This window comes from Anopheles coustani, chromosome 2, assembly GCF_943734705.1.
Source record: "Anopheles coustani chromosome 2, idAnoCousDA_361_x.2, whole genome shotgun sequence".
Classification (NCBI taxonomy): Eukaryota; Metazoa; Arthropoda; class Insecta; order Diptera; family Culicidae; genus Anopheles; species Anopheles coustani.
The window spans coordinates 174,917-198,602 of record NC_071289.1 but is presented as its reverse complement, the minus strand read 5'-3'; the positions used below and the strand labels follow the sequence as shown (position 1 = coordinate 198,602).

General features: G+C 37.6%; 6 protein-coding genes across 12 annotated transcripts; 2 read left to right on the top strand and 4 right to left on the bottom strand.

The window, feature by feature from the left end:
* The first annotated feature begins 842 nt into the window (after nucleotides 1–842).
* On the top strand, nucleotides 843–1,924 carry LOC131267268 (uncharacterized). The gene is made up of 2 exons (XM_058270099.1): nucleotides 843–889; nucleotides 1,339–1,924. Exons 1-2 carry the CDS (start codon nucleotides 843–845, stop codon nucleotides 1,922–1,924), a joined length of 633 nt encoding a protein of 210 aa, XP_058126082.1.
* Nucleotides 1,925–2,827: 903 nt separating this feature from the next.
* On the bottom strand, nucleotides 2,828–8,599 carry LOC131266903 (malectin-A). Of its 3 annotated transcripts, none has more exons than XM_058269593.1 (2): nucleotides 8,472–8,599; nucleotides 2,828–4,276 (listed from the first exon to the last, which is right to left on the bottom strand). In XM_058269593.1, the coding sequence occupies exon 2, from the start codon at nucleotides 4,234–4,236 to the stop codon at nucleotides 3,316–3,318; it is 921 nt and encodes a 306-aa protein (XP_058125576.1). In that variant the 5' UTR covers nucleotides 4,237–4,276; nucleotides 8,472–8,599; the 3' UTR covers nucleotides 2,828–3,315. The 3 variants fall into 3 exon arrangements, with proteins under 3 accessions (XP_058125576.1, XP_058125574.1, XP_058125575.1); XM_058269591.1 differs by lacking the exon at nucleotides 8,472–8,599 and adding an exon at nucleotides 7,689–7,793; XM_058269592.1 differs by lacking the exon at nucleotides 8,472–8,599 and adding an exon at nucleotides 4,426–4,756.
* A 2,695-nt stretch (nucleotides 8,600–11,294) lies between these two features.
* On the bottom strand, nucleotides 11,295–12,916 carry LOC131266824 (ubiquitin-conjugating enzyme E2-24 kDa). 4 transcript variants are annotated; one of them, XM_058269475.1, is made up of 5 exons: nucleotides 12,774–12,916; nucleotides 11,900–12,324; nucleotides 11,669–11,816; nucleotides 11,515–11,599; nucleotides 11,295–11,442 (listed from the first exon to the last, which is right to left on the bottom strand). In XM_058269475.1, exons 2-5 carry the CDS (start codon nucleotides 12,299–12,301, stop codon nucleotides 11,430–11,432), a joined length of 648 nt encoding a protein of 215 aa, XP_058125458.1. In that variant the 5' UTR covers nucleotides 12,302–12,324; nucleotides 12,774–12,916; the 3' UTR covers nucleotides 11,295–11,429. The 4 variants fall into 4 exon arrangements, with proteins under 4 accessions (XP_058125458.1, XP_058125460.1, XP_058125459.1 ...); XM_058269477.1 differs by having other exon boundaries at nucleotides 11,900–12,313; XM_058269476.1 differs by lacking the exon at nucleotides 12,774–12,916 and adding an exon at nucleotides 12,382–12,563.
* Nucleotides 12,917–14,500: 1,584 nt separating this feature from the next.
* On the bottom strand, nucleotides 14,501–16,318 carry LOC131262283 (ribosome biogenesis protein WDR12 homolog). The gene is made up of 3 exons (XM_058264252.1): nucleotides 16,140–16,318; nucleotides 15,137–16,068; nucleotides 14,501–15,054 (listed from the first exon to the last, which is right to left on the bottom strand). The coding sequence occupies exons 1-3, from the start codon at nucleotides 16,205–16,207 to the stop codon at nucleotides 14,768–14,770; spliced, it is 1,287 nt and encodes a 428-aa protein (XP_058120235.1). The 5' UTR covers nucleotides 16,208–16,318; the 3' UTR covers nucleotides 14,501–14,767.
* A 547-nt stretch (nucleotides 16,319–16,865) lies between these two features.
* On the top strand, nucleotides 16,866–20,102 carry LOC131262281 (A-kinase anchor protein 10, mitochondrial). 2 transcript variants are annotated; one of them, XM_058264250.1, is made up of 4 exons: nucleotides 16,866–17,171; nucleotides 17,313–17,495; nucleotides 17,572–17,754; nucleotides 17,872–20,102. In XM_058264250.1, the coding sequence occupies exons 1-4, from the start codon at nucleotides 17,147–17,149 to the stop codon at nucleotides 19,428–19,430; spliced, it is 1,950 nt and encodes a 649-aa protein (XP_058120233.1). In that variant the 5' UTR covers nucleotides 16,866–17,146; the 3' UTR covers nucleotides 19,431–20,102. The 2 variants fall into 2 exon arrangements, with proteins under 2 accessions (XP_058120233.1, XP_058120231.1); XM_058264248.1 differs by having other exon boundaries at nucleotides 17,572–20,102.
* A 484-nt stretch (nucleotides 20,103–20,586) lies between these two features.
* On the bottom strand, nucleotides 20,587–23,492 carry LOC131266225 (protein wntless). The gene is made up of 5 exons (XM_058268637.1): nucleotides 23,253–23,492; nucleotides 22,271–23,145; nucleotides 22,040–22,207; nucleotides 21,578–21,962; nucleotides 20,587–21,515 (listed from the first exon to the last, which is right to left on the bottom strand). Exons 1-5 carry the CDS (start codon nucleotides 23,356–23,358, stop codon nucleotides 21,409–21,411), a joined length of 1,641 nt encoding a protein of 546 aa, XP_058124620.1. The 5' UTR covers nucleotides 23,359–23,492; the 3' UTR covers nucleotides 20,587–21,408.
* Nucleotides 23,493–23,686: the final 194 nt, after the last annotated feature.

Sequence of the window (23,686 nt, the reverse complement as noted above, 5' to 3'; positions counted from 1 at the left end):
AAAATGTATATGAAAATTATCGATCGTGCGGTTTTGTCGTACGAAGGAATAAAATAAGTTGCATTTACAAAACCTATGTACGGAAATCGTATAGTTAGTACAAATTCTACCAATGTTAGTTGGTTGCGCCTTTTTTCTTCTCAATCATTCGTCCGAACGCAATAAGGGCAGTATTAACAAACATATGCCCTGTATCAGGGAGGATTCGGTTTTAGCTACTTTAGCTACTTGTTTAACTCATTAAAGCACTTAGCAAAAAATCTTAAGCGGTGGCAATGACCTTTAAAGTTTGGAGCTCTAAATTTAATTTAAAAATCAATTTAGTGGGCATAGTTTTTTTAGCGCACGTAAGTCAAGTTAGATAGACTAATGAGGACGAATTTTTACCCATCGGGTAAAAATATACAGCAGAAAGTAAAATAATCAGCATCATTTCATCAAGTCTGGGCATTTGAACAGCCCTTCGCATCGTCAGTGACCTGATTTCTTCGTGTGAAAAGAAAAGAGAAAGATTCCATGCAAGACGATGAGCAGCTTTTCGCGTATTCGTTGGTATAAGCGGATATACATGACCGCTATTCTTGCAGTTCTTGATTATTCTTTGTGCAGATAACAGATGCCACAAAACCGGTTGTAAAGGTTCGTCGCTGATGCAGTCGCACTAATCGTTTGTTGATATTGAATATATTTAGTGAGTGGTTTTAATCAGCACAATTTCCAGCCTTCTCATTTATTTAATACTATATTAGAAACGACATCTAAGTATTTTCAAGAAATGATAAATATGTGAAAAAGTAATATCTTTGCAAAGATGATTTTCAGTATATTCTGTAAATTCCATGATGGCTTGTGGCAAGGGCCAACATAAGTTTGAAATAGATACCTACAAGTAATACAAAAAACGTGAAGAGCTCCGATCACTGTTTATTATTAGGATTTCATGGGTCTAAGATGATTTATAAGTATATCGATACTACACTGTGCTGATGCTGTAACAATCCTTTAAACTTCACAATAGCTTATTCGCCTTTTGCAAATTAAAATTTTTTACTCGCTAATTTTATTCAGATATACAAATACAAATCCTAATTAATAGATTAATATATTTCATTTTTGCAGCTAAATCATCATTTGCAGCAAACGGAAAATGATTATCCCGCCGTCATTTCAATTAATTTTGCAAAATATCGGTTTACTTCTAACAATAATTCTTACCAACTTCAGTAATAGTCCGTATGTGTCTGGTGCTGCTTTTCGTAATCTAAACCCAACAAGCTTCAGAAGAGACACAGCTGTCCAAGCCTCTTTCACGAACGAATCTCCTCTCCAGTTGGTTAGAACATATGACCAGCGCCAAAACGGAAAATACAATATTCACTTGAATATTAAAGATGTTAAAATAATTGCTGTTGGTAAAGAAAATCTGGATGGAAATTTCGGTGATGATGCAGTCTACGATTATGGAGATTACGATTACGATCCTGCACATCTTACTGTAAGTCCGTTGCCAATATTTGGCTCGGGTATATCTGCTGTGTCGATTACCAGTACAAGCAAGCCGCAAAAATCAACTAACGTGGCTCCTATTTCGAGCATGACTATAAGTCCTCCTGTAACTGATTATAGTAAAACTTCCACTGCTATTCCAATACGTACAACATCGCTCAAAGGATCAATTGGAATAAATTTAGCAGAAACAACTGCACTGACGCACAATCCCTCTGACCACTTCAAGCCACAAACACCTACCAGTTTTCCCAACATTTCCTCTACCGCGACGCCTTCGAGCAACGTAATAAAGATCAAACCTGTCACGGCTGCAATTCACCATGATTACCAGAAAATACCCGTGAAAGTTATTGTAGAACCGATCGTAAGCCCAAAGTATCGAAACAGTGGTGAACCAATAATTAATACTAACTAATTGTTTAACTTTGGGCAAAACGCCGCTATTACCACCTCTCATCAGCCTCAACAACGAAGTATGATCGCTTGTCTCGAGGGTGAATTCTACGATACGGAAGGAAAATGTCGAGCGCAGCATTCGGGGATGTAAGTTGACAAGTTGAACAAAAAATAAATTATCATAACTTTCTTTGCATTCATTGATGCTTCCCTATTTGCAGCGTTAAACTATTTTATTTACTATCAAACTCCAAGGATTGATTGGAAACAGAAATGCTACCATTGCATCCCCAAGTAGGTCGTGACGATTCGTAGGATAACATTTGTCCATGGAGAAAAGAATTCTTATTCCCCACTTTTGCTCATACAATGTTTAGTATTGTTTTTTAAATGTATCTGTAAACAAATCTCTCAAAATATAATAAATGAAATTTTTTTGTAGTGTCACACACTTGCAGCTAAAATAAATGGAAAAAGTGTTAAAAATACGACAATTTGTATTCGATTCCCTGGCCTATTCATGGAATGTATGTTAACTGTTGTACGTTCAATTTAGTTAATATAACCTTGCAGGATTAGTAAAGTGAATGATTTCTATAAAATATGACCAAAAACTGTACGCTCGGATAATTTTATCTTATTGTAAAGCTGTTCAGTTTACTAAAAGGATTGTAGGATGAAACCATCCATAATAAATAATATAAATCAAAACATTTCTAGGTTACAATAATTGCGCAGATGCTTGTTTTAATTTATTGCCTATTTTCGGTTTTCTCCGGATTTTTACAATAATTGTAAGTTACCAGCATTCAACATTTATATTTAAAGCAACCTATTGTCTGCAATTAAAATAAAAAATAAATTATCTATGTTCAACCAAGCCAGTGCATCACATTTCACAGATAATATTACATCGCATATATCTGGTACATTCACATCTCATTATTTTTACAATTAAACTAGCTAAAATACTTAAGGTGCCTTGAACCCCTTCCTTAAATTAATACCAAAGTACGCTACCATATTGAATCATTGCTAATGTGAAGTATCTCTGATTAAGTACTGCGTTTGGGTTCATTAGAGTTGACAATTAACGTGTGGATGAGTTTTTCATAGAAATATTGCACAATGCTAAAATAAATGTCATAGCAGATCGCAGAAATAAAAGAGAAGAGCTAGTATTCTTGGTTATTCTTACCAATGTTATTGAATATCCGGACAATAGTATTATACTATACCAGCAAACATAAATAAAAAAATGTACTTAAAAAAAATACCACGGAATCTAATAAAAAAAAATTGTTTGTATGGTATTTTGGTTATTACTCCACAAGCTGGGTGAAATTTGCTCAGCGGGAAATTTTAACATTTTTGTAACGCTACAAACATTATTTTGATCCAATATTACCATCACAGCTTGCATAAACAAAACAGCAACGGTATGAAGGCGCCGATTGCGATGAACACTGGAAGCATCATAGAAGATTCGTCGAGTGAATATGGATTTGGCTGCTTCGGGCCACTGGTTTTCCGCTGCTTTGAAGATGACTTAGTCGTTTCTTCAGAAGATTCGCTGAGGATGTCGTCTAACAACACTTCATTGCCCCACTCATTTAACTGTCCATTGTGATTGTTTACCGGTAAGGATCCATCAAACGATTCGCCATGGACACTCGTATGCGGTTTTGCTACATTATTATTGTTCATTGGTCCTAAACGAGGAAGACTTGCCTCATCGAAGTCTTTAATAAGAACGATTGCATTGATTTTCGGGTTATCTTTAAAGCCTTTCAAAAACTCAAGTTTCACCTTGCCTCCGCGAATTTCAGAACTATCTCCTTTGAAGTACATTCTACCACGCGACACCGAAAAATACACGTACTCATCATGAGCCGTGCCTCTACCTACTAGAGCATATATGTCGAGATCAGGTAGAACCGTATGGCGGTTCAGTAGTACGTCAAACACTTTCATATTTGGCCCATTGAAGTATACTTCACAGAACTTCAAAATAAGTACATAATCTCCATCGCCGGCCAATGGGAGTTCGTACCCGAATGTATCATGGTGGTAGCGCTCCGTTTGATAAAGAATCTCGTCATTCGGCATAACTCTATTGATAACTAATAACTGTCTGCCGTAATCTGACTCCGTGCCGACTTTCCCCATTAGTGGATCTCTAGCATAGTGAATTCCATGCGAATCAGAATGCGCTTCTCCGCCTGCATTGATCGCGTATATGATATTATGTTTAGTTTCCGTGCCATAACCAAACGATATTGAAAACAGTGCAATGCAAATCACGCCAACTGTTTGCAGCACTGTATCCATCCTATATGACGAATCTTTTGTGATCGGCAACTTCCGTAGACTATTTGCAAAACGAAAGAAAATAGAAGAATTTTAGTATTAGAAGTTTGATACAAGCTGACAATAAGTTTCCTAGCATTGAAAAATCGATACGTTGTATATGCCATGACAAATGATGGAAGAAACATATTTAAGCTCGAAGACTCGTACCTTTCTATTATTTTTGCAAAAGCGTTAACGAACGATGTTTGCACTACTTTGTGTTAGGAACAACGTATCCAGATAACGAACGATAAAACTGAAAATTCACCGGGCCGATGATTCGCCTGTAACATTACGTGGCATTACGTTGTTGGATAGTTTGGATCATGAGCTTTGCAAAACAAATAACGGGTGGTTCTTAGAAAGCCTCTGGGTATTTTATAGCCACCCAACTAATAGCTCAAATGCCAAGCAATTTCAATTAAAACTGCGATCCATATTCGGCACCTAAGGTTAGCAAATTCGAATTGAAAATCTCTCTGGATACACCACAGCATCGCCTTGCAGCACAACAAATCTTGACATTGACACTTTGTTTTGAAACGGTCCGGAAACCTACTGCTGACGCAGAGCGTACACAGCATAGTTGAATACTGCACTGAAAATTAATTAAACCTCAATTTCTTTAACCTTCAGGTCTACGACCAAAAATACCTACGTTAACATACGACCGCCTACCCGGGTAGGCCATACGTTTGGTATGGGGGTTTGCATTTTGCTGTGCTTCAAAACTAATATCTTTTGTTCTAGATGCCGTAGTGAGTTGAAATTTTCAGTAATGATACTTAAGAATGTTTTCTAACACATCCCATTCAAATAATAATATTAAAAATTCGATAAGTAAGTAATTTTTTCATTCAAATATATTTTATCCCATAGATCTACAATCGCCAACTCTGTAAACCATACATTTTCAATAAGTTATTGTGTTTGTTTATACTTCTTAAGTTTCTGGTGAAGTAACTTCTTGGTGCCTTCAACATTTTTGCTTATAAATTGAAATTTCAACGATGTAGAAATATTTTTCTATTAAATTTTACGTTTTGGAAATGTTCATGTTCCTCAGTAAATTCAGTGGCATATCTGGAGGAAATTCTTCATTATACATTGTTACATCTGATATTTAAGCCTTAACATTTTAAAACTTAGCTCATATACATAAATTCGATCGTTTTGTTTCAAACGATAACAGTTTCTTTTGTATTTAATTCAACCCGTTGCATCATGATTTTCTTGCAATTAATAAATTATTATTTTGTGTACCAAATTATGAAAGTTCACCTAGAATGCTTTCGTTGCCGCTGTGTGGTCCAAAATGTAGCATAATTTGCATATTTGTACATCGTCTTCGAGTTTATCTTATTACTAATTGTTCGAGGAGTTCGAGGAGTAAAACAGTTTTTCATAGTGTGTCTTAGATAAATTTGGATTGTTTTCAATATAAATATAAAAAGAAAAAACCCGAGGGGCACCTCCTTTCACCTACTGGTGGTTTGTCTTGGTACAGAAAAATATAAACTCTCGTACAAAACGTATGACTTACCCGGGTAGGCGGTTGTAGATTTAAGGGGTATAAATTGAAAAATGGTGTAAAAAATACTTAGAATAAAAATAAAAAGTCGGTTTTCGGCAGAATGATAGAGAACATGTTGCTTGAGGCATTCCAGGAATTTCGAGTCGATATAACTGTTCAATTCGAAGTAATTGCAAAATAAAAGCGCAAAACTTACCCAGGTAGGCGGTTGTAGATCTGAAGGTTAACCAGGTAACAACCCTGAAGTATGAAAAAAAAAATAAACTTAATGGTAACTACATCTGATCACAATGTTTCACATGAAAGGGATAGGCGTAAGAACAAAAATAATCGATATTGGTAGGATTAGCTTAGCTTTTTGAAGAAAAGGATACATGCTAAGTACTACCAACAATGTTTTGCACCATTTTGAACGTCCATGACCACGTTCATGATGTACACGTTTGTTGAAACCCTCTGTAGAACTCAAATGAAAGCGCGAGGCTCCATGAAAAATGAAAATTTAATTTGCATATCAAATCAGGTCGAATAACTAATAAGGTATTGTATCCAATGTATTCAACAGTAGGACCTCATCAGTTGAAAATGTTCGGTAGGCTGATAACTATGTGGTTTTATTTGATTATTATAAGTGTTACCATTAATCAAACATCGGCAGCACAATCGAGTAGCCGAGAGTTGAATATTGGGTTTAATTTGAACAATTCAAGATATGCCGATTATAAGCTCTTCGAAACCGACAATAAACATGACTACATTCGTTGGTTAATACTGGATTTGATTGCAAAAATGCACCCTAGTCACTGTTATGCGCTAGTGTTTGATGCAGTTTATGAAGCGGTCTTCAGTTCGGAACTATTCCAAACGGTTAATCAGGCAGCACGATTCGTAGCAAAAATTGCGCAAGATGAAGATACGCTCAACCCGCGATCTGCGCTAAACTGCGTGTTGGAGGAAGTACGTAGAGCAGGCTGTGGTGGATACATAATCTTGTTAGCCAATGGTATTCAAATGGAGCGATTACTGCGATTTGGAGATAAAACACGCATCATAGATACTCGAGCTCAATTTGTAATTCTCCATGACTATCGTCTGTTTGTTCCGGAATTGCATTACCTTTGGAAACGGATTGTTAATGTCATATTTGCACGAAGATTAAGACAAAAAGTATCAATTGTGAACTATACTGACCAATCTACAGATATGCTCAGCTTACCAGTCTACGAACTTAGCACCGTTCCATTTCCTATACCGATCAAAGGAATTTTTTTTGCAAAAGTGATAAACTTCTGGCAGTCTGGAAAATTTCGAATTTTAAACAGTATTTTGTTTGGCGATAAAACGGCAGATCTTCGCGGACAGATGATGCAAGTGGTTGTAATGGAGCACACACCGGCTGTCCTCAAATCTATTCCAGCAAATGAAATCGACAATAATCGTCTTAATGATCGCCCAATCATTCAAACATTTACAAAACTCTACCATGGAGTAGAAGTTGAGCTACTGAAGGCAATCTCTAAATCGATGCATTTCCAGATGAACTTTTACGAGACTGCTGATGCCAGTCTGGAACGATGGGGCACGATGAGCTTGAATGGAACGATTACGGGCCTGCTTCGAGAGATGCATGAAGGACGAGCCGATTTTGCGCTTGCTGATCTACATCATACCAACCATCATCTCGGTTTTATGGACTTAACGATTCCTTATAACACGGAGTGCCTAACATTCCTTACACCAGAAGCCCTCAGCGACAACTCCTGGAAAACACTCATAATGCCATTTAACGGAGAAATGTGGGCTGGAGTTTTGCTTTCTCTTTTTTCTGTCGGATTCGTATTCTACGCATTCTCCAGTACCATGAGTTATGTTCACCGTCACGAAAAGAGTTACCAACCAGAATATGATATGATAAAGCGTAGCCATCGTCGCCGCAGGAAACCAAAGGAGATTTTTGGTATATTGACGCGTAAAGCTGGTCTCGCACCGTGTAAAACATTTTTCAACAGGAAACTGTTCAACTCGTCTTTGCGATTTACACAAAAGAATCGAAAAAAAAATACACAATCGACAGTTGCATCAAATTTCTACAACTCAAAAATGAAACTGCATAAAATACGTATGATACAGTTTAAGCGCAAACCGGAACCCTGGCATGATCCTTTGCCTCCGAAAGATATATTTGACTCTTTTGCTGGGTGCATTATCTACACGTATAGTATGCTCTTATTAGTTTCATTACCTCGATTACCAACTGGATGGTCATTGCGCGTCTTAACTGGCTGGTATTGGGTATATTGTGTACTAGTAGTTGTTGCCTACCGCGCTTCGTTTACCGCCATTTTAGCTAATCCAATTCCTCGATTGACGATCGACACGCTGCAGGATTTAGCTAAAAGTCCCATCAGGTGTGGTGCTTGGGGAGAGCAAAATCTTCTATTCTTTCAAATGGCAGATGATCCCCACTCGCAAATTATTGGCACAAAACTGGAACATGCTCCCAACCCACAAAAAGCCGTAGATCAAGTAGTTCAAGGCATGTATGCATTCTATGAAAATATATACCTTCTACGCCAACTTCGCTCAACACAAAAGTCCGAAAAGGCCCGACAAACTCTGCACATTATGAAAGAGTGCGTCGTCAACATGCCGATATCGATTGGTTTAGAAAAAAACTCACCAATCAAATCACAGGTCGACCGCTACGTTCGAGCATTAGTAGAAGGAGGGTTAACTGGTAAATGGCTTTCAAATGCTATTGAACAGTTCCAATCGAACGTCGAGCTACCACCACAAGAAGCCACGATTGATCTTACCAAAATGTATGCCGGGATTATAGCACTTGGTCTTGGATATGTTGTCAGCATGATTGCTTTCATGGCAGAGAAGTGTTACTGGGCGTATTTTGTCGAATCCAACCCATCGTTCGACAAGTATCTGCTTGGAACAAAATTTCGTAAACAACGCTAAAATGTCCAGAGAGCTAAAATGCTTATTTCAATACCTTCAATAAAATAAGTGTTTTGTTTTAATTTAAATTCCAAACGTGTTCACTTTGAGTTGTCTAAATTTTTTCACTATAATCTAAAGTCTAGATGATTGTACTCTACGAATTTGAATATTGTACCACTACATTTATGCTGTATTTCTGCGTATACTCAATATTATCTTTTTGGGACTCTCTGATATGAGTTAGAAACAATTTAATAACTGAGTAGTGTTGCAATTATACTTACATTTTTACATCTTAAAACAAACAAACATTATTTTAGATTGTTCAGCTCTTATGCTGCATACATGTACTTTGATAAAATATGATTATGATAAAACAGCATTATAAGGCTCTTTTGTATGCCATTCAATATCAGATATTTATTTTACTTTTTTATGTTTTGGATTCTTGCTCACTTTTAATTAAGCCCACGTCAATGGATTGTATTCTTATCAAAATGATACAAACGTGTATGATAAAAATAAAATCAAAAAGATACACGTAGCATAAAGTAGTAGTTTCATTTCTACATCGATTCATCAGATTGCGAAACAGCGTGTCTGTGGAAGTTTGTTTGAACTGCTAATGCTGATAGCTGCATTTTTATGTGATTCGAAAGGAAACTGTTGGTATCGCACGTGACATTTAATACATAAAGAAACCTGGGCGGAACACCGCATTAAACTATCTTCAAACTCTTGTTTGCATGCCGTCTTTGTGTAACCAACTGGATGCTAGCAAATACAATGCACAATTCATATTGAAAACATTTTTGTTCTGTTATAAATTGGATGCAAACCAACGGCTACCATATTTTTGATAGTTCGTTTACTCACGCTACGGTACAATCAAGTCCAAATTGTTTTTACATATCACATGACTGTTTCTTCTACATTTCTTCTAGATTTATACACCTGCTTAGTAGACGTGGCTTATTGGTACTCCAATAGTTATTCCATACAAGTCGGGCCCTGCATAAGGACTGGTAACAATCACCTAACGTATTCAAATCCTTGGAGATAGTTTAGGTGATGTTATTGCGTGAAGCTATATTAGTGCAGACCTACAACAGATAAAATTCATAGTAGAACCGCTTAATCCTTCAGGTATCTTCAATGACAGATTACCATAAGTTCATCTTTATCATCAGTATGTCGCGATTTAAAGTAAGACATGCTTCTATTCGTTGTGTTATAAACTAAAATGTTTACATTGTTGTCAATGTAAACACCTCATTCCATTAAGCGTGCTATCTTGAATCTGATTGTGCAGTAAGTATCATGACGAAATATAATCAGTATTAAGTAATTTATAAAAAAAATGCAAAATGTTTATCAATCTTAAATTATGCGTAGCTAGCCTTAAACGAACAGATTAGTCTAAAACTTCTTTAGATGGTACATGATACAAAGTACATGCAATAAAAATGATATTCTAAAGTAATGTTATAAATAACATAGAGGTTTAGTTAGTCTTCACCAACTTAAGCATGGCTTACCCACTAAAGTAAAAGTAATCATTGTTACTGTTTTTTTTTTTGTTTCAACATCGTTCTGACACATTTATGGAGTACATTCGCTCAGCGTCGTTACTATTCATTCGGATTTTTGTGTCATCCGGGGTGAAAAAAGAATCATGAATGTACAATGTAGAATTTATCCAGTAGCAACTTAAACGATTTTAAAGATCTGTCAGCTCCTAGTACATTAGGTATATTTTAAACCGGGTTTATTTAGAATCTTGATATTGTGAAGTCACTAAACAAACATAAACTTATTTGTATGGATATCAAGACGAATAGAAGCATATGCTAAAAGAAGAAAATAATATACATTTTTCATCTAATGTACTGTATTTTATTTTCATTAAGAATGTAGACATGAGGAACAAATACATAAGATTTGTTGGTCATCTATAGAGCTAGATATTCCTTTTGGAACGGAGTCTTGTTGCCTATGTATTCTATGATGTTTATGTTTAATTTTTAGTCAGTTACACACTCAAACATGCGTTAATTCATTCCTGCTGGTCTTATTTCCATCTTTTTGCGCTTTAACGCAAAAGTCGCAAGTGTACGACTTAACATGGATTGATAACTTATCTTTTGCCTATGAATAGTTCTTCATCGCATTTATATCGAATCATCGTATAAGGCTTAAAGTTTCAATTTAACATAGAATATCACCTATTGTTGATCAGTCAAATGCTATTTGACAAAAGATCATCGATGGTTAACTAAAATGCAAATAAACACTTTAGTTTAAGTAGATCTGATATCATCAATTCAGCAATAGCGATCGATAAAATATTCTTGTTCTTATTGCCGTTTCGGGCGTTACATTCTATACGATCGCTGATTTTCAATGTTCGAGATTTTTGCTTGATGGACAGATATAGAAAGTATACTAAAATTGGTACCGATTAGCTGTTGATTCGCTTTCATGTAATCAAAATGTTGACAAACATCTTTAACTTCTTGCATTACTATTACAGATTACATTCCTCCTTACAAGCACTTCGATCTACTATTGTTACAGCATTCGGAGGAGTGTTTTTGTAAAGGTATGTATGTGGTTTAATCAAGGGCAATTTTATAAATAGTATCGAGTTCACATAAAAATATACAGTTTTCCAAAGGCAGGAGAATCACGTAGCGTATCTGTAAAATGGGCAATAAAACAAGTTTAGCCATTACAAAATGAAGTTGTCTCCGTTTTCGTTCAATGTTTACCTCTTTGTCCAAAGACGAGCGATCCTATCATGTTCCTCTCTGTTTTGCAAATATTGCGTAGCAATACTGCCAACCAGCGGGTCAGCTGAAAATAGAACACATATGGTATTTTATTATGCTAATTTTATGATGCTTATTATAAGCCGAAACTCACCAGGATTGCAGTCTGTCAGTAGGGAGCAAATGGATAGTAAAACTTTTGAAATTGTCAGTGCAGGAGACCAATTGTCTTTCAAAATATCCAAGCAAATCACACCTTGACTATTGATGTTACAGTGATATATCCTTGTCCTGAATGTGACCTACGAAAAACGCAATAACAATTAATTAATAAACGTGCGGCATCCCAGCGACAATTCAAATGGAGGCATCGTGACCTACTCACTTTTGGGGGCTTAAATGGATATTCAGGTGAGAAGTGAATATCTAGGAAGAAAACGCCTCCTTCATAAACTGAACCCGGTGGCCCCAGAATGGTTGAGACCCATTCATATAGATTATCACCCTTAGGACCAGCACTACAATTTGGTGGCGGATCGAGTGTTATTTCAGCTAACTCCTTCTGAATTCGCTTGGCAGATGTGCCTAGTGCTTTTGATATTTTTGGGTTGGACTTAGTTTCCTTCGTATCAGGCTTGGCTGCCGTTGCTTCAGCTCCTGCCGCTGTACCGCCGCCATTGCCATTTCTTCGGCCGTTGTTGCCACCATCGTTACTACCACTGCTGCCACCGGTAGATCCACTTCCTGCACCACTTCCCGTACTACTAGAACCAGCACTTGTCGACATCTCGTCTTCACCCTAAAATTGCACTAAAAATACAATTTGGTAAAATGTCAAGCAAATCATCTAAAACTAGACTTATTCACATTTCGCGTGCCTCGGAAAATTATCAACAACATGCAATAATGAAACACTTCATTGCACTAGCAAAAAGATAAATTCTATCTAGATGGTTGTCTTTGTCAAAACACAAGGGCGCATATGCCTTCTAGGGTTTAAGTTCAATTCCACTTTTCTTTGGTACTTCACAGTGTAAATAAATTTACTGATCAAAAATACATGTTATTTGAACGATGCAGTACTAACTAATACTATAGTGTATCACAGAAACTGGGTAAATAAGTCTCTTTAATGAAGCACATCATTCGTGTTCTTTTCTGCCGATAAACCATGACAGCGGCCATTTTGAGTCTAGCATTTTTATGTTAAACTTTTCTCCACTCGAGACGAACAATGAAATGCAAATTACACGGTGTACCTGCTTAAAATACTCAAACGCTATGGCCTGATTTCGCACAACCAAACTAAACTGTGATTAACCGAAAATCCCACAATTCACAAGCAGCCGACTAAAAGCCCTTGGCTTTTCTTTGCGGCGGATCGATGAAACTTCTGAGGCAGAGCAGTAGTGTTGGCATAATCGGGATTCGGAATATTCGAAGATTAGATCCCGAAGGGATTCTAAAGGATTGAATCTCATTTGACTGATTCGGATCAGGTTTGATTCGTTTGGGTTTTGAATCGAAGAAGAAGAATAAGAAGGATTGGAATCAGATTTGATTTGCTTTGGACTCGCTTTTATTCGATGCTGACTTGATCGGAATCTAATTGAATTTGTTGTGACTAAATCCAGACCTATTCATGGAACCTATTTTTAACAAAGAAATACAGAAGAACGTGGAATATATGAGGTGCTATTGGCGGTCGTGTATATGACACTTGATTGGATTCAGATTTGATCAGAACCAATTTGAATTCACGATATCGTATCAACGTAGAGGGCTATTCATGAACCAATTTTTTATAAAAAAAATACAATAGAACGTCGGTTATCCGAGGCTGTCTACCAAACGTTTATTTCGCTAGGTTTGGTTCCAATAAAAACGTTAACTATATTGAACTGTCAACACTGATTGATTTGTTTGGAACTCGATTTGGACTTAATGCAAACCGATTTGAACTTGATGCGCGCTGATTTAAACACGATGCGATTAAATTCAGTTTTCTTGAAACAGCTTGTAATTTATCGTATTAACTAGTCCATCATGGGTACTTCGAAGTGCACAATAGGACATTAAATTGTTAGTCAATATTTAAAAACTATATCTGGCATTCGTTAAAAAAGCTTAACACGCATGCAGATTTGTAGTTGTACTTAACATTGGATTATGCCTGTCGGAGATCCATGTACTTTTCCAGTTTTTCGTATTATAAATATTTAAAATTGGCAGAAGTTGTTGGAGTCGGATGAATTTGGCCACTTCCTCTTCTCAATTACGCCTCAAGTATCATTACGACGCTGGTTTAAAGGATGAGCGATAAGCCGCGCGTTCTCCCGCATTATATGCAGGTTACGTTCTAAACACTGCGTTAGCAGCGCACGTGCAATGGATAGATCTGGCGAAAAACTAAGATATGTGGCTGTGGCTCTGGATCCCATGACGTGGATCACCTGTGAGATTCTGTGGTCCAGTGTGGACTACGGAGCAGTGCGACCTTCTTTGGTCGACGCAGTAGAGACGGTTGATAAATAGTCCGCCATTCCGATCCGTGACATCCTAGCGGGAAACGATCTGCTGCAACTCAAAACAATTTTCCGCTTTGTTCGGGAAAACGGGTTCACACTTTATTTCCCTTCCCTCTTCAGTCTTCGTTTTCCTCTCTCCTCGCCTTTCCCTCCATCATTTATGTATCCACCCTCAAGCTATCCTTCCAATGAACCTCCTAAAGAGCCCTCATTGTAGCACCCAGCTTGTCCACTTAACTAACGAAAGGACCAAAACCGGCCAAAACGGTCCCAAACCACACCAACAAGCAAGATTTGAAAGCAGAACTTCCCTGTCGATGACGTTTCCAGACAGTGTGAATTCCCACCTGGAGCGCTTTGATGGTCTCGATTACGTCCTACTATGCTAAGGGGATATGAGTTCTTTAGGATATAGTATAAAGTTTAGGGTATGTACAATACGGCCCGCACCGTGAAAATAGAAATAAAAATAATATATATTTAAAAAAGCATCTCCATCTGCAATCTTCTTAGGGAATAAATACGACTGTGTCCTGTTCTCAATGCCCGTGATGAACAGTGTTTCGTTACATGAGTTGTTCACAAGATATAACGGCGATCCTCGCAATCGTCTATTTTTGTGCTCATTACTTTTTCTCTCATTTCCTTCAAAGGCTAACCGTTCTGTTTCCGAAAGTTTCAAGGGCCTTTATTCACTTTGCCTTTATTAGCTTTTTTTCCTAAGTTCAATTAATATTACTGGCGCTGCCAGATATTTTTGATTTGAAGACACGCACTGCATTGTCGGAGCCACCTGATAAGATATACTTTGGATTGGACCAATCACACGCTAAAACTTTGTCCTCATGTCCAATCAACTCGTATATAGGTGCCTTCGGTGAACGATAATCCCATAATTTTACATGGTTATCGTATGCACCGGAAACAAACAAATACTCGTTTGTCGTCGACCAACAACACGTTTGCACCCATTGCGTGTGTCCTAGATAAGTATTTTTAACAAATGTTGCATCTGAAAATAAAGAGTTATCAAAGATGAATTGCTTGTATTTTTATAACATTCCCAATAATACAAAATATAGCATTCAACTTACACTTTGAGCGAGGATCATACAAACGAAGGTTTTTATCAGGTGATGCTGTTACTATCATACCGTTCAATGGTGAGTAGCTCAAATCGAAAAACGATTTATTTCCTGTAAATTCTGTTTTTATACCACCTAGCGTTAGATCCCATATTTTAAGAGTGTGATCCCAAGATGAAGTTACTAATGTCGAATTATCCATCCACTGGACACCGGAAACGAATTCACGATGACCAGCCAACGTAGCTATTGGCGTGCGTACATTTTCTTGCTCTAGTTTAGCCTTCTTACTTGCCGATGGCTCAATTTTGTCTCCTTGTACATCGGTTGACCAAATTTTTAACATTGTATCCATGCTGCCTGTAGCCATCTGTGTTTTAGATGGGTTGACAGCAACACAACCGACGCCTCGTTCATGGCCCTTGCAAACATGCACACATTCAACCGAATTCGCAACGACGTTCCATTCCCATAACATGACATTTTGATCATGGCTAGCACTTGCAAATACTCCCGTTTGATTGTTCAGTGAAATCCAAGCAACTCCCTTCACCGGAGCAACATGGCCTGGAATGGTTAGCGTGTGCTTGCCTTTGGTGTTCCATATGTTCAGTGTATTATCGTACGATCCTGTTAGAATCCAACCATCCTTGGCTTGCACTGCTGAAACCCAATCATCATGAAGCAAACAATCCTGCGGCTCGGGTGCAGGATACCGTTCAACATATTCAAGATCGACGGTATCTTCAAATGAGATTTCTCGTTCTTTTAAATGTTGACCCAAAGGAATCTTCACGAATTCCCCGTTCAAGAGGAAATCAAACTCTACTTTCTCGGTCGACGTACAGCCAGCATCGTTCAGCAATGTGTTTAAAAGCACATTCAATTCTTTGTTTCCAACATTCGCCCGAATCGAGTACGGCACGTCTGGGACTGCGTACCTATTAACAAAACAGCAACATTAAAACGGTCATAACCTCACATGTTAGCTAATGGAACCAGGCATACGTACTGTTTCTGTTTCGTGAACAAATGGATTTGCAGCTGGCCTTCTGTGGCTCCAGTAATAGAAAGCGACATAACGCTCCACTTTGTATCACACAGTGAACCAACAATCTAACAAACTGTTAATAATTAACGTAAAACTCTTTTATCTTGCCGTAGTCAATACCGACCATGCATTTGGCGTACTGTCTTTGACAGCTCAGCATTGACAGCTTGGCTTAGGCCAACTTGACATTTCGACATATGGGTAGTGTTGGTTGGTGCGCAAAAGAGTCACCTAGCTCACTCTGCTCACCTCACTCAGCACTTCCGACCTACCTGAACAAATCGAACTTCGGCGCATGCAATTAAATCGTACGTACCATTTTTTCTGCTAAACTCCTAAACTTTTCCTCGACGGTGTTGGAAAATCAGAAGTTTTGAGGGAAGCCGCTAGGAAGTGTCAAAGATGTTCGTTAAACTAAAGAAGAAGAAGAAGAAGGTTGTAAACAAGAACCACCAGTTGGAAGAAATGTCTCTGAACTGATATAATTCATGATTCAATCTATTTAGAGCAGATTAAACTTTTTATCTTTTATTATTTTATCGTTATTCTGGTAAACTTTTCTTTTATCGTTGACCCGACGATATGAATGCAGTATCAAACATATACATAAAGTAAATCATCATGTCAGTATGACATATGTTGACATTCCTTTATTTATATTTCATCACTACGTTCCTCGTAGTACGTTTACAAGCAGTGAACTGCAATCAAAAGAGAAAGTCCTAAAGTGCATATTCGACAAAACGAAGATCACACTTAATAAGTTGGTGGAAATGATTTTATCACGCCAAGCACAATACATAAATAAAAAATGAGTGACGTAGTTTTTGCGCTCTATCAACTACAAACGATGTTTGCGCAATTTGTTTTGCGTGCTTGATCTACATATAAGAAAACTCCCTTAAAAAGGGCACGAGCGAATCTCCAATGCACGTATCACTTGTGCAGCAGCATCACCATCAGGCGAAATGTTGCAATTTTTAAAGAAGACAGGTTGGTATAGGGATTTTGCAGTCGCTGCGTATAAACAGGCTAGACGCAGTGCGTCCGCTATGCAATTCATAATCAGTGTAGTAGCTCGTTCGTATGGATAACTTGTTTTAGCATATCGTAACATACTTTACTATCGTACAGGTCGGAGGCAATCTGGCGTAGGTAACGGTGACACAGGCAGCACCACAATAACCCTCGTAGGACAGGATTTAATGGCAAAATCCGAGCAAAAAAAATCGGATGATGTCATCGATGATGTTCGATCACCAGAAAACGACGCGGAAGCGCTTTGTTTAGCAGAAAGGAAATGCTTCGAAAAAAGAGGTTTGTGCAAGATCTCACTGGTTGCTTGTGGACCCAGAAAAAGTTAAAGGATTAAAACGCTTTTGAAACATTTCAGACGGTCCTGTACGCGTGTCAAAGCTATCTCGACGAATGGCAGATATTCTAGCTGAACAGAGCTGCATGTTCTACTTTGTTCAGTATATGGAGTCAAAAAAGGGTCTTGCCTTAGTTAAATTCTGGTTGGATATCGAAAGTTTCAAAGCAGCGGCATTTGAAACTGACTGTTCAAAAAAAGCAGGTACTGTTGGATATCATATTCCAACACGATTGCAACGAAGCGTCTCGTCCGACGGTTACGATACTATATCATACCTCAGTGCAGACTGCGACTCACTATCGACAAACTCGTTCTCAGAAAACATATTTGACGATACATACTCGACCGATGACGTGCGAGAGATGGACTCCCGGACGCCACAAACATACCCTTCTATGCCTACAATGGCCCTGCAGGTTGTGCAGGAGGTCGATAATAGAGAAGAAACCTGCACCGTTAGATATAACCGACAACAGCTGATGGTTCAAGAGAAGTTGGTGAAAAAGTTAGAAGTCTGTGATATGGCAATAATGCGGCAATCTTTAACCGATGATGAAAAGAAACAAATGTGTGAAGCCGGAAAGGAAATAGCCGGGGAATCGTCGTCATCAATGGCGCCAAGCGCTAGCGATGTTTTTAACTCATTAATCAACTCTGATGCAGTACGGATCTACAAAAAGTATTTGATTACCAACTCGATACACCATGTAGAAGTGCCAGCCACCATATTGTCCACCATCTCTCTGACTTTGTGCAATGGTGCCTGCAGTGGAATAATTTTCAACGAGTTACAACAGTATCTATTGCAGCAACTAGAACAAAATTATTTGAATCTGTTCTTGGAGAGCTCGTACTATTGCAAATATACGCTAGAGGTGTTGACTAGCGAAAACCTTACTCTCATTGATATTTTGGGCAGTGAAATGGCACTGTTCTACTTTATGGAATATCTTGAACAGCACAAAAAGCGACACTATTTAGAGTGCTACGTGGCAGCGGTGAATTTCAAACGGTCCTTTGAAAATAAAGCCCAAGCTCAAAAGGATGCGGTGGTCCTTTATGAAAAATATTTTTCTCTTCAAGCCACAAGCTCGCTGGGATTAAGCGATAATGTCAGACTCATACTCGAAGAACACATCTGCTCAGCAGATCCTACTAATATAGCCGTCTGTTTCGAGTTGCCGATGCAAATCATAGAGCGTTTCCTTGAGCAACGCTACTTTTCTGGTTTTATCAAATCCACACTATATAGTCGGTTTATCAATGAAATGCTAGGAAAAGTTAAAACAAATTCAAATGTCTGCCATAGCGGATCCCTGGAAAGTAATAGAAACTTCGAATCAAAAGAACTAATTGAACGTAAAGGTCACCGAAAAACTTTGTCGGATGTTTCAAGCGATAGTAGCATTGGTGGAAAGCGAGGAAATGCGAGGACATCCATTTCATCTAAAAACACATTATTGGCAATGTCCGATACAAGCTTACAACGTAATCGGAAACATCTGGTAACTACTACATTGGTAGGTTCCATGAATATGCCTGAATATGGGACAGGTATGTCGGGATCTACCAGTACCATTGATATAATGCAGATCGACTCTCGAGAACTAAATAATCCTGATCTATTATGGCGACGAAATTCTGCTGCGATCGGCTTATCTTTCGGACGAGTTGATGCTCTAGGAAGGTACGAACGAGACTTCGATATTGCAGGACCGCCTTTGAGTGATGATCGGTGGAATCGTAATAAAATTAAAAAGGCAGTTCGCAAGCTGGTAAACCTCCCAGAAGATAAAGCACAGGAAGAATTAGCTTGGCAAGTAGCTGAGATGATTGTCAAAGACATTACTAGTGTTACCATGAACAAAACTACGTGATTAGGAATTATCTCTCTTCTATTTACCGTTAACAGATGAAGTAGTGCATATTAATCAAGCGTATTTAATTATACTTAATGGCGCAATGGCACGTAATCGCATTGCGTATTTCATTGTCCTCCAGTCCTCGATTGATGGGAAATAGGAAATACTGATTTTTTACTCCTGAGGGTTTCTCGGAACTTATAATACATTAGTTTGAAAAGCAATGCAGATTGGTGCTTTTTAAATATTCAAAAAGAGCGGATGTTTATTTTGTAAAAAAACGGTACATACAATTATTGCGAAACGATAACGAGCATAAGAACACTTGGTACATGGGAACACATGACAATGGATAAAAGTATGCTCCATGGTTGTCTCAATGTCTTAAAACCCATTGTAATGTATCGTTTCGCTATTACTAAGTAAAAACAGTTTATTTGTAGGTTTATACTTAATAAATCGAAATAAACACAAATATATATTAAATTGTGATCTACATATTTGGAAAATTAGTTCCGTAGTATTTCCCTACTAGCGTTAGAACAGAACCTTACGAAAAGAATAAAAGTACCAATCATTTTATAAGTCAATAAGAATTGTCGAAGTTGGTATTAAAGATAAAATGACAAACTATTACGTTCAAAGCAGATTCATTATTGTCCAAGTTGTATTCTTATTTCAGCAAAAGGGAACAAAATTGGAAAGCATGTTGAAAAGCGACAAGAGTTGCTCGCTGTAAACAGTACTAACAATACCGTTTCAAGCAAGTATTTTTGTCGTGCGTGTGATTGAAATTAAAGAAAACTATTATTGTGCCTCTGTCTATAACTTAGCAGAATCCAGAAAAAACGAATGAAATCTAATTTCCAGTCCCTTGGTCTATGAAAATGGGCGATCGTTTATTTTAAACCATAGTTAAAATCAAACAAATCCGTATGCGATTCAACCTTAAATGTTGGTAACAATCATGTTGATTTTTATTTTTATAATGTCGCGCGCTCTTTGAATTATTATTTCATGTTATTTTGAAAACGATAACCCCATAAAAAAGATGCAAAAAGTTAAATTAATGGAGTGAATAAATATACTCAGCTGCCCGCATGTTGAGCATTTGATGACCTGAAATGTGTATGATAAAAAAAATGATACTATAACTATATTTTCAATAAATTTATTGCAATCTGATTTTGTTAACATTTCGTAAATTGGCGGGTATTTTAAATTGTCAAGTTTGGCGCCTTATATTGCTTAAGTTTAAGCTGCATGCCTTCATCGCCATTGCTGTACTCAAGATTAAATAGAAGCACTTTAATCAATAATAAATTACCTCCTTTTGTCAAGTTATTGATACACATCATCAAAAAAGATTTTACATAGGTAAGTATCTTTAATTTAACCGCAAATGATACTACAATTTTGGGATTTAGAAGTTTTTAAGGTAATCCTACGCTCCTGTTACTAAAGTGAAAATTTTCATCCCCAAAGTTCAACTCGAAGGCGGCGGCCTCAACATTGACAGAAACTGGTAATTGGTCGTGTGATCACGAAACTCCATACAAAAAAATAGCTAAAACTTAATAGATACAATATGTATATGAAAAATATTTTTAAGGTAAGAGTTTTGTTATAAGTCTTAGCTTAGTCGATTGTGATTTAAATAGCATGTTTCATTTAACACACACATTTTGTTGAGTTTAATAAAGTATGAAATTTAAACCCTACGCTGTATATTTATTATGAATTTGAATATGTTGTTAACTAACATGAACACGTTAATACTGAGATGCTGAAGAAATACACACTTATGATTGAGAATAGATATTTTCTGTACTCGCCTGGCTTACTAATGACTTTGCTATGTATTTGAAAACACAATCTATGTGGCTTCTATAAATTCTTTCATTAAAACGGAAGATCATTAATTAACCGCAACGTATGATAAAGCGATGCTGAAATACATTGCGAATACTGTCCGAAATTGGTTAGTTAAAGTTCAATCCTGCGCTGCTTTACGCGCGAATTGAGTGAGGGAAGAGATTTCACTTGGATTAGAATCTGATGGCAGGTTGCTGAATTCAATCTCTTCACTCATTATGTTTTCTGGAAATAAAACAAATATACGTTTTTAAAAGTGTTATCTCATTCGACATTAAAAAACAAACCTGTAGTTTCATTCGACGGCCACTTCTTGTGACTTGGAGCATACAATACGATGAGCGCAAAGATGTAAATGTTCCACATACCATACACACCGGTAAAAAAAGCTGAAGTGAACTCTATGTCAATATTTTCATCCCACTTCCAACGCCCTTCCGAAACTTGGCCAATGATGAACCCAATAATCGTTAAGGCTGCACAAAGCAAAGTGGCCAGCATTAAGAACTGAAAACGGTAGATGATTCCTTCGTAATGGAGTCTTCGAGCAGATGACATCGACGGAAGTGAGGTTCGCTTGATGTTTATGTTACAAAACACTTTCCAGATCATATAACAAAGAAAGAAAAAGTACAGTGCTGCAGAAATACCAGCCGATATGATGAATCCAAGCTAAACGGGGGAAAATAGAATAATCGTTGAACGATTAGCATTGGACTCTGCAATTATGAAATTGTGTGAATACTCACTGCTACATTAGCTCCAATTTTAGATACCCATATGGAATAAAAAGGATTGCGTAGCTGAATTCCTCGTTCACACAAATCAAATAAAAAAAGAGAAACACAACCAACAACCACGGCACTCAGGTGCTTCCAATATGTTTTTAGGCTTGATTTATCTCCTGTTTCTTGAATCTAAAAAAAAAACAAACAACATAAATCAAAATTGTGCATAAACATTGATAAGCTAATACATACCAGCATATGTTCTCCGGCGAATACCAGCCAAAACGAGAGTAATGCTGCGTAAAATATTCCTTGCCGAATGTCACTCAGTAGCAGCATGAAGGGCATATCAAAGAAAAGTGTAAAATACTCAAGAGGAAGGTTCAAAAAGCTTAATGCACAGCCAAGTGATAATAGCATCACCTCTAGCAAGGCCGGTTTGCGCTGAAGAAGATGTACTCGTTGCCAGAACCAAACCAAAATTAAGCAGATAAACGGTAGGAATGCAGTTTTCAGAGAAACCCATACTTTTGTGAAGCCACCGTTCTGGTAAATTACCGATAGGTGCAAATCTCTAATATGACCAATATCCAGGTTCATTCGAAGGCTGCTATCCACCGGGAGTCGGACATTTAGAAGGTAGAAGTCATGGTGTAACGAACCAAGTTCAAACAATGGAATGGTATTGCAATTGTATAAATAGTCGTCGGTTACATTATTAGCTGTGCAGTCCAAATCTCGTTGCTCCAAGGACGAGGCTAAATATTTCCAATCTTGATCAGAATCACCCTTATTCCGATATGCTAACCGGGCGTCAATCGTAATCTTGGTGTGCGGTGTATGCAACATATTAGCGTCAAAAACAATATCCGTTTGGAGAACACCTATTAAATTTTGCTGCCACCGAGAGTAATCCAGTTGTCGGCCTTCGCGAGGAAGTGGCATTTGAAATACAAATACGATTTGGTTTGCCATCTTCATGTCATCGTTTTCAATATCTAAATGATCCAAACTTCGACATTGGTCCTCGCCCCGTGAATACAGCCATATTGTGGTGTCATTGTGCGATCCGGGGATGTCTTTGCATATAGTTGCAAGAATTGTTTGGACACTAGCTGGTACAGGTGCTGGAAAAAGTAAAAATGTATCATTAAAGAATTAATTGTGATAAATATATATATACATACACAGCGACGCCATATTGAGCACGATTATATCTTCATTTAAGACTTACCTATAAGGCCACCCAGTAAAAAGCAAAGGAACTGCAGCAACAACAGGCACGCTACTAAAATGCTCAACTTTTTTCCACTGAGATTTTCTAATATTGTTCCCGACATTCTGCCGGTAACACGGCACAATTTAACTTTATCTAGGAATCTCGTCGATAATCAAAACAATACAAACTAGGCTTGCTAGCCCACTCCAAGAGACTTGCTTTTATTACCAGGATTGCACCGGCAAAATGGCAGACGCAATAGTTCGGATTTTGTCTTCAAGCAATGAATTAGTGTTGGCGGTAGTGTTGGCAGAATCGGGACTCGGAAGATTCGAAGATTCGATCCCTAGACGGATTCTAAAGATTTGAATCTCATCTGACTCGGGGTTCACACTACAGCGGGACGTCGCCTGACAGGAGCTGAACTCCATATAAAAAAACCTTGCGCG

Bases quoted from the DNA above. Each gene is read 5' to 3' on its own strand.
- LOC131267268 (XM_058270099.1), top strand. From the start codon at position 843: ATGGCTTGTGGCAAGGGCCAACATAAGTTTGAAATAGATACCTACAA. The intron at 890-1,338 runs GTAATACAAAAA...CCAGTTGGTTAG, and splicing joins TTTGAAATAGATACCTACAA to AACATATGACCAGCGCCAAA.
- LOC131266903 (XM_058269591.1), bottom strand. From the start codon at position 7,717: ATGGCTACGCTTTATCATATCATATTCTG. The intron at 4,277-7,688 runs GTTGGTAACTCT...TTTTGCAAATAG, and splicing joins CTTTATCATATCATATTCTG to TCTACGGAAGTTGCCGATCA.
- LOC131266824 (XM_058269475.1), bottom strand. From the start codon at position 12,301: ATGTCGACAAGTGCTGGTTCTAGTAGTACGGGAAGTGGTGCAGGAAGT. The intron at 11,817-11,899 runs GTGAGTAGGTCA...CGTTTTTCGTAG, and splicing joins ATCCATTTAAGCCCCCAAAA to GTCACATTCAGGACAAGGAT. The intron at 11,600-11,668 runs GTGAGTTTCGGC...TTCTATTTTCAG, and splicing joins ACTGACAGACTGCAATCCTG to CTGACCCGCTGGTTGGCAGT.
- LOC131262283 (XM_058264252.1), bottom strand. From the start codon at position 16,207: ATGTCGCTTTCTATTACTGGAGCCACAGAAGGCCAGCTGCAAATCCAT. The intron at 16,069-16,139 runs GTACGTATGCCT...TTTTGTTAATAG, and splicing joins TTGTTCACGAAACAGAAACA to GTACGCAGTCCCAGACGTGC. The intron at 15,055-15,136 runs GTAAGTTGAATG...CTTTATTTTCAG, and splicing joins GTATGATCCTCGCTCAAAGT to ATGCAACATTTGTTAAAAAT.
- LOC131262281 (XM_058264248.1), top strand. From the start codon at position 17,147: ATGTTGCAATTTTTAAAGAAGACAG. The intron at 17,172-17,312 runs GTTGGTATAGGG...ACTATCGTACAG, and splicing joins GCAATTTTTAAAGAAGACAG to GTCGGAGGCAATCTGGCGTA. The intron at 17,496-17,571 runs GTTTGTGCAAGA...GAAACATTTCAG, and splicing joins GAAATGCTTCGAAAAAAGAG to ACGGTCCTGTACGCGTGTCA.
- LOC131266225 (XM_058268637.1), bottom strand. From the start codon at position 23,358: ATGTCGGGAACAATATTAGAAAATCTCAGTGGAAAAAAGTTGAGCATT. The intron at 22,208-22,270 runs GTATGTATTAGC...TTTTTTTTTTAG, and splicing joins TCGCCGGAGAACATATGCTG to ATTCAAGAAACAGGAGATAA. The intron at 21,516-21,577 runs GTTTGTTTTTTA...TTTTATTTCCAG, and splicing joins GCCGTCGAATGAAACTACAG to AAAACATAATGAGTGAAGAG.